A 13,975-nucleotide genomic window follows, 5' to 3' on the forward strand; every position below is an offset into this window, starting at 1 on the left:
CAGTACCAGTACCAGTACCAGTACCAGTACCAGAGGCAGTGAGACCTGCATGGTGAGGGATCAGCTCAACCAGTACCAGTACCAGTACCAGTACCAGTACCAGTACCAGAGGCAGTGTAGACCTGCATGGTGAGGGATCAGCTCAACCAGTACCAGTACCAGTACCAGTACCAGTACCAGAGGCAGTGTAGACCTGTGTGTGTGTTTTACCATGGTGAGTGTGTCTCCTGAGTGTTACCATGTTGAGAGTGTCTCCTGAGTGTGTTACCATGTTAGTGTCTCCTGAGTGTGTTACCATGTTACCAGTTACCATGTTACCAGTGTGTTACCAGAGTGTGTCTCCAGTTACCATGTTGAGAGTGTCCTGAGTGTGTTACCATGTTGTGAGTGTCTCCTGAGTGAGTGTGTTACCATGGTGAGTGTGTCTCCTGAGTGTTACCATGTTGAGAGTGTCTCCTGAGTGTGTTACCATGTTGAGAGTGTCTCCTGAGTGTGTTACCATGTTGAGAGTGTCTCCTGAGTGTGTTACCATGTTGAGAGTGTCTCCTGAGTGTGTTACCATGTTGAGAGTGTCTCCTGAGTGTGTTACCATGTTGAGAGTGTCTCCTGAGTGTGTTACCATGTTGAGAGTGTCTCCTGAGTGTTACCATGTTGAGAGTGTCTCCTGAGTGTTACCATGTTGAGAGTGTCTCCTGAGTGTGTTACCATGTTGAGAGTGTCTCCTGAGTGTGTTACCATGTTTAGAGTGTCTCCTGAGTGTGTTACCATGGTGAGTGTGTCTCCTGAGTGTTACTATGTTGAGAGTGTCTCCTGAGTGTGTTACCATGTTGAGAGTGTCTCCTGAGTGTGTTACCATGTTGAGAGTGTCTCCTGAGTGTGTTACCATGTTGAGAGTGTCTCCTGAGTGTGTTACCATGTTGAGAGTGTAATGGGTCAGGGAAGTGACAGGACACTCTGCTGGTCTCTCAGAGTCTCCTCCTCGTCTGAATGACACTCGCTGGCTCCGAGTCTGCAATATCAAATATACCAATCAGAGAGGGTGGAACATCAAAGATGTCGCAGTTCCACAATATTCATATATATATACAGTGGGGAGAACAAGTATTTGATACACTGCCGATTTTGCAGGTTTTCCTACTTACAAAGCATGTAGAGGTCTATAATTTTTATCATAGGTACACTTCAACTGTGAGAGACGGAATCTAAAACAAAAATCCAGAAAATCACATTCTATGATTTTTAAGTAATTAATTTGCATGGGTCTTCCATTCCTGTGGCGGTCCTCAGTTTCATCGTATCACTTGATGGTTTTTGCGACTGCATTTGAAGAAACTTCCAAAGTTCTTGAAATGTTCCGTAATGACTGATCTTCATGTCTTAAAGTAATGATGAACTGTTCTTGCCATAATATGGACTTGGTCTTTTACCAAATAGGGCTGTCTTCTGTATACCACCCCTACCTTGTCACAACACAACTGATTGGCTCAAATGCATTAAGGAAAGAAATTCCACAAATTAACAAGGAACAGCTGTCAGTTGAAATGCATTCCAGGTTTACCTCATGAAGCTGGTTGAGAGAATACCAAGAGTGTGCAAAGCTGTCAGGGGACAGAGAGTAGAGAGAGAGGCAAAGGGTGGCTACTTTGAAGACTATAAAATTTGAGATATATTTTGATTTGTTGAACACTTTTTGGGTTACTAGAATGATTGCATATGTGTTATTTCATAGTTTTAATGTCTTCACTATTATTAACCCTGGAATGAGTAGATGTGGTACTGTATATCAACGAATCGGTGAGGGCACTAGAACATTCTGCTGCACCCGGCCTCAAATGTCTACTGTTTGCTGATGATCTGGTGCTTCTGTCCCCAACCAAGGAGGGCCTACAGCAGCACCTAGATCTTCTGCACAGATTCTGCCAGACCTGGGCCCTGACAGACCTGGGCCCTGACAGACCTGGGCCCTGACAGACCTGGGCCCTGACAGTAAATCTCAGTAACACAAAAATAATGGTGGTCCAAAAAAGTCCAATTGCCAGGACCAAAAATAATAATTTAATCTAGACACCGTTGCCCTTGAACACACAAAAAAATGATATATACCTCGGCCTAAACATCAGCACCACATTGTCCTTTATGTTTGTGAGGTCCGGGGTCCGCTCACCAACCAAGATTTCACAAAACGAGACAAACACCACTGCAGAACAATGTAAAACACCAAATAATACATGCAGAGCAGAATTAGGCCGATACCCGCTAATTATCAAAATCCAGAAAAGAGCTGTTAAATTCTACAACCACCTAAAAGGAAGCGATTCCCAGAATACCTGACCACTTGTGACTGACCCAAAATGAAGGAAAGCTTTGACTGTGTACAGACTCAGTGAGCATAGCCTTGCTATTGAGAGAGGCAGCCGTAGGCAGACCTGGCTCTCAAGAGAAGACAGGCTATGGTGCACACTGCCCACAAAATGAGGTGGAAACTAAGCTGCACTTAGCTGCACTTAACCTCTTGCCAAATATATGACCATATTAGAGACACATACACACACACACACACACACACACACACACACACACACATACACACACACACACACACACACAGACACACACACAATAGAGGAGAGGAGAGGAGAGGAGAGGAGAGGAGAGGAGAGGAGAGGAGAGGAGAGGAGAGGAGAGGAGAGGAGAGGAGAGGAGAGGAGAGGAGAGGAGAGGAGAGGAGAGGAGAGGAGAGGAGAGGAGAGGAGAGGCTGTTGGTTCTGTTCTGAACGCTGACGTTCAATTACTTAATGTGACCAACGGAACGACGGACAGAGAGGACAAAAGACAGAGATTACACACTTCATCTAGGACGGAGGGACAGAGAGGACAAAAGACAGAGATTACACACTTCATCTAGGACGGAGGGACAGAGAGGACAAAAGACAGAGATTACACACTTCATCTAGGACGGAGGGACAGAGAGGACAAAAGACAGAGATTACACACTTCCTCTAGGACGGAGGGACAGAGAGGACAAAAGACAGAGATTACACACTTCAACTAGGACGGAGGGACAGAGAGGACAAAAGACAGAGATTACACACTTCATCTAGGACGGAGGGAGAAGAGATGAACATGTCCACATGCTAAACCCTCTTCCTGACACAGAGATTACACACTTCCTCTAGGATGGAGGGAGGGAGAGATGAACACATCCACATGTTAAGCCCTCTTCCTGACACAGAGATTACATGCTAAACCCTCTTCCTGACACAGAGATTACATGCTAAACCCTCTTCCTGACACAGTGATTACATGCTAAACCCTCTTCCTGACACAGAGATTACACACTTCCTCTAGGATGGAGGGAGAGAGATGAACACATCCACATGCTAAACCCTCTTCCTGACACAGAGATTACACTAAACTTCCTCTAGGATGGAGGGAGAGAGATAAACATCTTCCACAGAGATTACATGCTAAACCCTCTTCCTGACACAGAGATTACACACTTCCTCTAGGATGGAGGGAGGAGAGATGAACATCTCCACATGCTAAGCCCTCTTCCTGAGGAGTAACACACACATACACATACACACACACACACACACACACACACACACATAAACATGGTTAATGCTATAGTGCCTTGCGAAAGTATTCGGCCCCCTTGAACTTTGCGATCTTTTGCCACATTTCAGGCTTCAAACATAAAGATATAAAACTGTATTTTTTTGTGAAGAATCAACAACAAGTGGGACACAATCATGAAGTGGAACGACATTTATTGGATATTTCAAACTTTTTTAACAAATAAAAAACTGAAAAATTGGGCGTGCAAAATTATTCAGCCCCTTTACTTTCAGTGCAGCAAACTCTCTCCAGAAGTTCAGTGAGGATCTCTGAATGATCCAATGTTGACCTAAATGACTAATGATGATAAATACAATCCACCTCTGTGTAATCAAGTCTCTGTATAAATGCACCTGCACTGTGATAGTCTCAGAGGTCCGTTAAAAGCGCAGAGAGCATCATGAAGAACAAGGAACACACCAGGCAGGTCCGAGATACTGTTGTGAAGAAGTTTAAAGCCGGATTTGGATACAAAAAGATTTCCCAAGCTTTAAACATCCCAAGGAGCACTGTGCAAGCGATAATATTGAAATGGAAGGAGTATCAGACCACTGCAAATCTACCAAGACCTGGCCGTCCCTCTAAACCTTCAGCTCATACAAGGAGAAGACTGATCAGAGATGCAACCAAGAGGCCCATGATCACTCTGGATGAACTGCAGAGATCTACAGCTGAGGTGGGAGACTCTGTCCATAGGACAACAATCAGTCGCAAAGTTCAAGGGGGCCGAATACTTTCGCAAGGCACTGTATTCTGTATAGGAGTAACACACACACACACACACACACACACACACACACACACACACACACACACACACACACACACACACACACACACACACACACACACACACATAAACACGGTTAATGCTATTCTATATAGGAGTAAACTAAGCCATCCGGGTTGATGCCTCAGTGGTCAGACAGCAGAATATGGCTTTAAGAGAAGGAATGTACAGAGTGACCTATGTTTTGTTCTTGTCCATAAACATGCTGCTCACAGGCCCATGAACACACACACACACACACACACACACACACACACATACACGCGCACGCACTCGCACAAATAGACACACACACACACACGCGCGCGCACGCAAGCACGCGCTCGCACAGACACACACGCACGCACACACACGCGCGCGCGCACGCAAGCACGCACAGACACACACGCACACACACACACGCAAATGTGCACAGTAACTAATGGCTGGGGCAGGGAGGGGCAGAGTGTATGCCTGTGTGTGTTTGTTGTTTTAATGATTCAGCAGGAAGAATGCTAACGAGGCACCATCTCTAACGAGCTGCAGCTAATGAGTGTCTGGTCCCCATGGAAACGAATATACAGAATATACCCACCGGAGGGAGCCCCGCCTCCTGACACGCCCCTCTTTTTCAGCTCCGCCCTCCGCAGAGGTGGACACCTGGGACAGATCTGAATCTGGGAGACATTCTATCATCACAACACAGACAATATCATCATCATCACCACCATCATCATCATCATCAAAAACAAACTAAACTAATCCACACTGAAACATACATCTGTGAGAGACATCCTACCACTATTATCACTATCCTCCAGGCTGGTTAGTGTGTGTGTGTGTATGTGTGCATGCTCTGTCTCCCAGCTACTGACCTCTCTGTCTCCCAGCTACTGACCACTCTGTCTCCCAGCTACTGACCTCTCTGTCTCCCAGCTACTGACCTCTCTGTCTCCCAGCTACTGACCTCTCTGTCTCCCAGCTACTGACCTCTCTGTCTCCCAGCTACTGACCTCTCTGTCTCCCAGCTACTGACCTCTCTGTCTCCCAGCTACTGACCTCTCTGTCTCCCAGCTACTGACCTCTCTGTCTCCCAGCTACTGACCTCTCTGTCTCCCAGCTACTGACCTCTCTGTCTCCCAGCTACTGACCTCTCTGTCTCCCGTTCCATGTACTAGAATGCTGCTGTTGGCCAGGACATTCTCCCCTTTACTGTTAAGACGAGGCTACAAGCTCTATCAACAAAATATAATGTAGCACTCTGGTACCCTGCAAACCATGACCCATTCTGTATTCTAAATGGAGTCCATTGACCATGTTGTGAATGGCTGCTGTTCATAGAAGGATCTGTACATTACATGACCACCTTGTTGACCTGATAGCCAGCGAGGTGAGAGATGGAGGCTCACCAACAGCACACATGCAGAAACATTGTTGTGTAAGAGGAAGCCGGTTTGATGTTGATGACGATGTGCTTTCCCGTGTGCCAAATACTACAGATATTGCCGCCATGGGGGAGGAGCTCATTTTGAAAGTGGGCATCTCATTGGACTGCTACGTGGAGCAGGCCTTTGCTGAGAAGCAGCTTCAGCACCAGCCCCTCGTGTCATGCTGGGACATCCTCGGGTGGAACTGTAAGCTGGTGGAGCTGATATTTGGCAGTCGCGGCCACGTACACAGGCTTGGGTGGCCTCCAGCCTGACAAAAACTAGGGCAAAGCAATTGGCTAGGTAGTGCTCTGGTTCAGCTGTCGGGGTCAGTCTAGCTGTTTGGAGGAGGAGGTACTGTTCTGTTTCAGCTGTCGTGGGCAGCCTAGCTGTTTGGAGAAGAAGGTACTGTTCTGTTTCAGCTGTCGTGGTCAGTCTAGCTGTTTGGAGAAGGAGGTACTTTCGGTACTCTTCAGTTCCATGCATACAGGGACCTTTGAAATGTTTGGATCCTTTTTTTTGTAAATTTGATTGTTGGATTCAATAAAATATTTAATGTGTGTGTTTGTGTGTGTACCTGTAGCCATCAATCGGAACTCCTCCACCAGGCTGCTGAGAGCCTGTGTGTCTATGTCCTGCTCCAGGTCAGGGTCCTCACAGCCGGTCTGGTCCACGAGACAGATGTCCAGGATCTCCTTAGCCGCCCGAGACAGAGGACGGGACACGGGATGGGACATGGTGCCAGAGACAGGGCGAGACAGAGCACTGGTAGGACGGGAGGACAGCCTTGGAGTAGATCTACCTGAAACACCAGTAAGACATGTAACGGACGGACGGACGGACAGACAGACAGAGAGGAGGAAGTGTGATTAGCACAACACCAAATAACCAGGAAGTAGCAGAGAACATATATAGAGGTGGGAGGACAAGAAAGGAGAAGAGAGACGAGAGATATAGAGAGAGACAGATAATGAAAGGATGCAGGAGAAAGCAAGTGAGACAGAATGAGAGAGGGAGAGAAAGAGGTAGAAGTCTATATAATCACTGGTGTTGTATCTCTCTCTACTGCAGTGTCTATATAATCACTGGTGTTTTATCTCTCTCTACTGCAGTGTCTATATAATCACTGGTGTTGTATCTCTCTCTACTGCAGTGTCTATATAATCACTGGTGTTGTATCTCTCTCTACTGCAGTGTCTATATAATCACTGGTGTTTTATCTCTCTCTACTGCAGTGTCTATATAATCACTGGTGTTTTATCTCTCTACTGCAGTGTCTATATAATCACTGGTGTTTTTATCTCTCTCTATTGCAGTGTCTATATAATCACTGGTGTTTTATCTCTCTCTATTGCAGTGTCTATATAATCACTGGTGTTTTATCTCTCTCTATTGCAGTGTCTATATAATCACTGGTGTTTTATATCTCTACTGCAGTGTCTATATAATCACTTGTGTTTTATCTCTCTACTGCAGTGTCTATATAATCACTGGTGTTTTATCTCTCTCTACTGCGGTGTCTATATAATCACTGGTGATTTATATCCTTCTACTGCAGTGTCTATATAATCACTGGTGTTTTATCTCTCTACTGCAGTGTCTATATAATCACTGGTGTTTTATATCCTTCTACTGCAGTGTCTATATAATCACTGGTGTTTTATCTCTCTACTGCAGTGTCTATATAATCACTGGTGTTTTATCTCTCTACTGCAGTGTCTATATAATCACTGGTGTTTTATCTCTCTCTACTGCAGTGTATATATAATCACTGGTGTTTTATCTCTCTCTACTGCAGTGTCTATATAATCACTGGTGTTTTATCTCTCTCTACTGCAGTGTCTATATAATCACTGGTGTTATATATCCTTCTACTGCAGTGTCTATATAATCACTGGTGTTTTATATCCTTCTACTGCAGTGTCTATATAATCACTGGTGTTTTATCTCTCTACTGCAGTGTCTATATAATCACTGGTGTTTTATCTCTCTACTGCAGTGTCTATATAATCACTGGTGTTTTATCTCTCTACTGCAGTGTCTATATAATCACTGGTGTTTTATCTCTCTCTATTGCAGTGTCTATATAATCACTGGTGTTTTATCTCTCTACTGCAGTGTCTATATAATCACTGGTGTTTTATCTCTCTCTACTGCAGTGTCTATATAATCACTGGTGTTTTATATCCTTCTACTGCAGTGTCTATATATTCACTGGTGTTTTATATCCTTCTACTGCAGTGTCTATATAATCACTGGTGTTTTATCTCTCTACTGCAGTGTCTATATAATCACTGGTGTTTTATATCCTTCTACTGCAGTGTCTATATATTCACTGGTGTTTTATATCCTTCTACTGCAGTGTCTATATAATCACTGGTGTTTTATCTCTCTACTGCAGTGTCTATATAATCACTGGTGTTTTATCTCTCTACTGCAGTGTCTATATAATCACTGGTGTTTAATCACTGGTGTTTTATTTATCTCTCTCTACTGCAGTGTCTATATAATCACTGGTGTTTTATCTCTCTCTATTGCAGTGTCTATATAATCACTGGTGTTTTATCTCTCTCTACTGCAGTGTCTATATAATCACTGGTGTTTTATCTCTCTACTGCAGTGTCTATATAATCACTGGTGTTTTATATCCTTCTACTGCAGTTTATATCACTCTCTACTGCAGTGTCTATATAATCACTGGTGTTTTATCTCTCTACTGCAGTGTCTATATAATCACTGGTGTTTTATCTCTCTACTGCAGTGTCTATATAATCACTGGTGTTTTATCTCTCTACTGCAGTGTCTATATAATCACTGGTGTTTTATCTCTCTCTACTGCAGTGTCTATATAATCACTGGTGTTTTATATCCTTCTACTGCAGTGTCTATATAATCACTGGTGTTTTATCTCTACTGCAGTGTCTATATAATCACTGGTGTTTTTATCTCTCTCTATTGCAGTGTCTATATAATCACTGGTGTTTTATCTCTCTCTACTGCAGTGTCTATATAATCACTGGTGTTGTATCTCTCTCTACTGCAGTGTCTATATAATCACTGGTGTTTATCTCTCTCTACTGCAGTGTCTATATAATCACTGGTGTTTTATATCTCTACTGCAGTGTCTATATAATCACTGGTGTTTTAATCACTATATAATCACTGGTGTTTTATCTCTCTACTGCAGTGTCTATATAATCACTGGTGTTTTATCTCTCTACTGCAGTGTCTATATAATCACTGGTGTTTTATCTCTCTCTATTGCAGTGTCTATATAATCACTGGTGTTTTATCTCTCTCTACTGCAGTGTCTATATAATCACTGGTGTTTTATCTCTCTCTACTGCAGTGTCTATATAATCACTGGTGTTTTATATCCTTCTACTGCAGTGTCTATATAATCACTGGTGTTTTATATCCTTCTACTGCAGTGTCTATATAATCACTGGTGTTTTATCTCTCTACTGCAGTGTCTATATAATCACTGGTGTTTTATCTCTCTACTGCAGTGTCTATATAATCACTGGTGTTTTTATCTCTACTGCAGTGTCTATATAATCACTGGTGTTTTATCTCTACTGCAGTGTCTATATAATCACTGGTGTTTTTATCTCTCTCTATTGCAGTGTCTATATAATCACTGGTGTTTTATCTCTCTCTATTGCAGTGTCTATATAATCACTGGTGTTTTATATCTCTACTGCAGTGTCTATATAATCACTTGTGTTTTATCTCTCTCTACTGCAGTGTCTATATAATCACTGGTGTTTTATCTCTCTCTACTGCGGTGTCTATATAATCACTGGTGATTTATATCCTTCTACTGCAGTGTCTATATAATCACTGTTGTTTTATCTCTCTACTGCAGTGTCTATATAATCACTGGTGTTTTATATCCTTCTACTGCAGTGTCTATATAATCACTGGTGTTTTATCTCTCTACTGCAGTGTCTATATAATCACTGGTGTTTTATCTCTCTACTGCAGTTCTATATATAATCACTGGTGTTTTATCTCTCTCTACTGCAGTGTATATATAATCACTGGTGTTTTATCTCTCTCTACTGCAGTGTCTATATAATCACTGGTGTTTTATCTCTCTCTACTGCAGTGTCTATATAATCACTGGTGTTTTATATCCTTCTACTGCAGTGTCTATATAATCACTGGTGTTTTATCTCTCTACTGCAGTGTCTATATAATCACTGGTGTTTTATCTCTCTACTGCAGTGTCTATATAATCACTGGTGTTTTATCTCTCTCTATTGCAGTGTCTATATAATCACTGGTGTTTTATCTCTCTACTGCAGTGTCTATATAATCACTGGTGTTTTATCTCTCTACTGCAGTGTCTATATAATCACTGGTGTTTTATCTCTCTACTGCAGTGTCTATATAATCACTTGTGTTTTATCTCTCTCTACTGCAGTGTCTATATAATCACTGGTGTTTTATCTCTCTCTACTGCAGTGTCTATATAATCACTGGTGTTTTATCTCTCTCTACTGCGGTGTCTATATAATCACTGGTGTTTTATATCTCTACTGCAGTGTCTATATAATCACTGGTGTTTTATCTCTCTACGAGAGTGTCTATATAATCACTGGTGTTTTATCTCTCTACTGCAGGGAGTCGCATCACATTGAACATCCACCTGCCCATTGTGAGTTGCAACCCTGGTGCCCTTAGAAAGGGTGTGTGTGTCACTGTGCTGAACGCTGCCCTGTGCTGCTTCTGCAGTCTCAGCTGCAGTGTTAAAAGTATTTTCCTCCAAACGCACTCCCTCCTCCTCTCTCTATCATCTGTCAGCAGGAGTTTCACACTCGCCGCATCACACCACATGCCTTACTGCAGCAGATACGGAACACAGAGGCTCACAGACATAGTATGAGATGAACAAACACAGGACACAGAGATGCAGGGACAGAGTAAAGCCGTCCTGGGTCATACATTTCTTGTTGTGATTGTCCTATTTATATATTTTTAAAATCCCAGCCCCCGTCCCCGCAGGAGGCCTTTTGGTAGGTCATCATTGTAAATAAGAATTTGTTCTTAATTAACTGACTTGCCAAGTTAAATAAAGGTTAAATAAAAATAAATTAAATTAAAAATACTGGGTCATCCTGATTCATACTGGGCATGATAAACAGAGTAGAGCCATCCTGGGTCATACTGTATATGATAAACACAGTAGAGCCATCCTGGGTAATACTGGATATGACTAACAGAGTAGAGCCATCCTGGGTCATACTGGGTAATACTGGATATGATAAACAGAGTAGAGCCATCCTGGGTCATACTGGATATGATAAACAGAGTAGAGCCATCCTGGGTCATACTGGATATCATAAACAGAGTAGAGCCATCCTGGGTCATACTGGATATGACTAACAGAGTAGAGCCATCCTGGGTCATACTGGATATGATAAACAGTCTATAGTAGAGCCATCCTGGGTCATACTGGATATGATAAACAGAGTAGAGCCATCCTGGGTCATACTGGATATGATAAACAGAGTAGAGCCATCCTGGGTCATACTGGATATGATAAACAGAGTAGAGCCATCCTGGGTCATACTGGATATGATAAACAGAGTAGAGCCATCCTGGGGGATCATACTGGATATGATAAACAGAGTAGAGCCATCCTGGGTCATACTGGATATCATAAACAGAGTAGAGCCATCCTGGGTCATACTGGATATGATAAACAGAGTAGAGCCATCCTGGGTCATACTGGATATGATAAACAGAGTAGAGCCATCCTGGGTCATACTGGATATGATAAACAGAGTAGAGCCATCCTGGGTCATACTGGATATGATAAACAGAGTAGAGCCATCCTGGGTCATACTGGATATGATAAACAGAGTAGAGCCATCCTGGGTCATACTGGATATCATAAACAGAGTAGAGCCATTTATATATTTTATTTATTGAACCTTTAATTAACTAAGCAAGTCAGTTAAGAACAAATTATTATTTACAATGATTGGCTAAAAAAATAAAATAAATAAATACAATTAAAATATAGGACAAAACACACATCACAACAAGAGAGACAGCACAACACTACATAAAGAGAGACCTAAGACAACAGCATAGCAAGGCAGCAACACTTGACAACACAGCATGGTAGCAACACAACATGACAACAACATGGTAGCAACACAACATAACAACAACATGGTAGCAACACAACATAACAACAACATGGTAGCAACACAACATAACAACAACATGGTAGCAACACAACATAACAACAACATGGTAGCAACACAACATAACAACAACATGGTAGCAACACAACATAACAACAACATGGTAGCAACATAGCATGGCAGCAACACATGACAACACAGCATGGTAGCAACATTACAACAACATGGTAGCAACACAACATGGTAGGAGCACAAAACAGGGTACAAACATTGTTGGGCACAGACAACAGCACAACAGGCAAGAAGGCAGAGACAACAATGCATCACACAAAGCAGACACAACTGTCAGTAAGAGTGTCTATGATTGAGTCCTTGAATGAAGAGATTGAGATAAAACTGTCCAGTTTGAGTGTTTGTTGCAGCTCGTTCCAGTCGCTAGCTGCAGCGAACTGAAAAGAGGAGCGACCCAGGGATGTGTGTGCTTTGGGGACCTTTAACAGAATGTGACTGGCACAACGGGTGTTGTATGTGGAGGATGAGGACTGCAGTAGATATCTCAGATAGGGGGGAGTGAGGCCTAAGAGGGTTTTATAAATAAGCATCAACCAGTGGGTCTTGCGACAGGCATACAGAGATGACCAGTTTACAGAGGAGTATAGAGTGCAGTGATGTGTCCTATAAGGAGCATTGGTAGCAAATCTGATGGCCGAATGGTAAAGAACATCTAGCCGCTCAAGAGCACCCTTACCTGACGATGTATAAATTACATCTCCATAATCTATGGGTAGGATGGTCATCTGAATCAGGGTTAGTTTGGCAGCTGGGGTGAAAGAGGAGTGATTACGATAGAGGAAACCAAGTCTAGATGTAACTTTAGCCTGCAGCTTTGATATGTGCTGAGAGAAGGACAGTGCACCATCTAGCCATACTCCCAAGTACGTGTATGAGGTGACTACCTCAAGCTCTAAACCCTCAGAGGTAGTAATAACACCTTTGGGAAGAGGGACATTCTTACCAAACCACATGACCTTTGTTTTGGAGGTGTTCAGAACAAGGTTAAGGGTAGAGAAAGCTTGTTGGACTCTAAGAAAGCTTTGTTGAAGAGCATTTAACACAAAATCCGGGGTGGGGCCAGCTGAATATAAGACTGTATCATCTGCATATAAATGGATGAGAGCTTCCTACTGCCTGAGCTATGTGGTTGATGTAAAATGAAAAGAGCGTGGGGCCTAGGATTGAGCCTTGGGGTACTCCCTTTGTGGCTGAGACAGAAGATTTTCTGACTTTATACACTGCAGTCTGGGCACCTTATTCATCCAAGCTACTCAATACTGCCCCCCAGTCACCAAGAAGTTAACAAAACCACTGAAAATATCAGAGGGGATCAAGCTTTGACAGAGGGGATCAAGCTGATTCTATATCATTTTACAGAAACCAGCTCATGAACGAAGGCTCAAAATACTCCAAATACCCTCAACAGGTTAACGTGCAGAAAACCCGGGCTTTTACGGGAGCAGAAAATCAGTGAAGCAGATATCAGAGGACAAGTCAGAATTGGGGCTAGCAACTGCAGATGGGACAGGGTGTACATGCACATTTCCAGATATCATCAACAAACATAGTCGGTCCCACGGTTGGGTAAAGAAAGTTTGTAGTCAACAAAGGACCCAGGAGTTATGAGGCACATAGCAAAATGCATGAGAAAAAACATTGAATCTATAACGACTTGGGGCCTGCCATTGTAAGTTCAGAGTCTCTCGCACCAACAGAGTGTTCTGGAGGCGAGCGAAAGCTGGGGAGAGAGGGAGGAGTGTGGTGGAGGTACCTGTACCAGAATGGGAGAGAGGGAGGAGTGTGGTGTTGGTACCTGTACCAGACAGAACCTGTACCAGACAGGGGAGACAGGCCAGGGAGAGAGGGAGGAGTGTACAAACACCTGTACCAGACAGGGAGAGACAGGCCAGGGAGAGAGGGAGGAGTGTGGTGGAGGTACCTGT

General features: G+C 43.1%; 1 protein-coding gene across 1 annotated transcript in view; it reads right to left on the reverse strand.

Annotated features, from left to right (window-relative positions):
- Positions 1-399: 399 nt before the first annotated feature.
- LOC112237141 overlaps positions 400-13,975 on the reverse strand; it is a 39,983-nt gene continuing 26,407 nt past the window's right edge. Inside the window, exons 5-7 of the mRNA XM_042314577.1 lie at positions 6,395-6,619; positions 4,986-5,067; positions 400-1,009 (exon numbers count right to left, since the gene is read on the reverse strand). Coding sequence (XP_042170511.1) covers positions 934-1,009; positions 4,986-5,067; positions 6,395-6,619 — 383 coding nt within the window. The 3' untranslated portion in view covers positions 400-933. The remainder of the gene's footprint in view (positions 1,010-4,985; positions 5,068-6,394; positions 6,620-13,975) is intronic.

Source organism: Oncorhynchus tshawytscha, unplaced genomic scaffold (genome assembly GCF_018296145.1).
Source record: "Oncorhynchus tshawytscha isolate Ot180627B unplaced genomic scaffold, Otsh_v2.0 Un_scaffold_14471_pilon_pilon, whole genome shotgun sequence".
Lineage (NCBI taxonomy): Eukaryota > Metazoa > Chordata > Actinopteri > Salmoniformes > Salmonidae > Oncorhynchus > Oncorhynchus tshawytscha.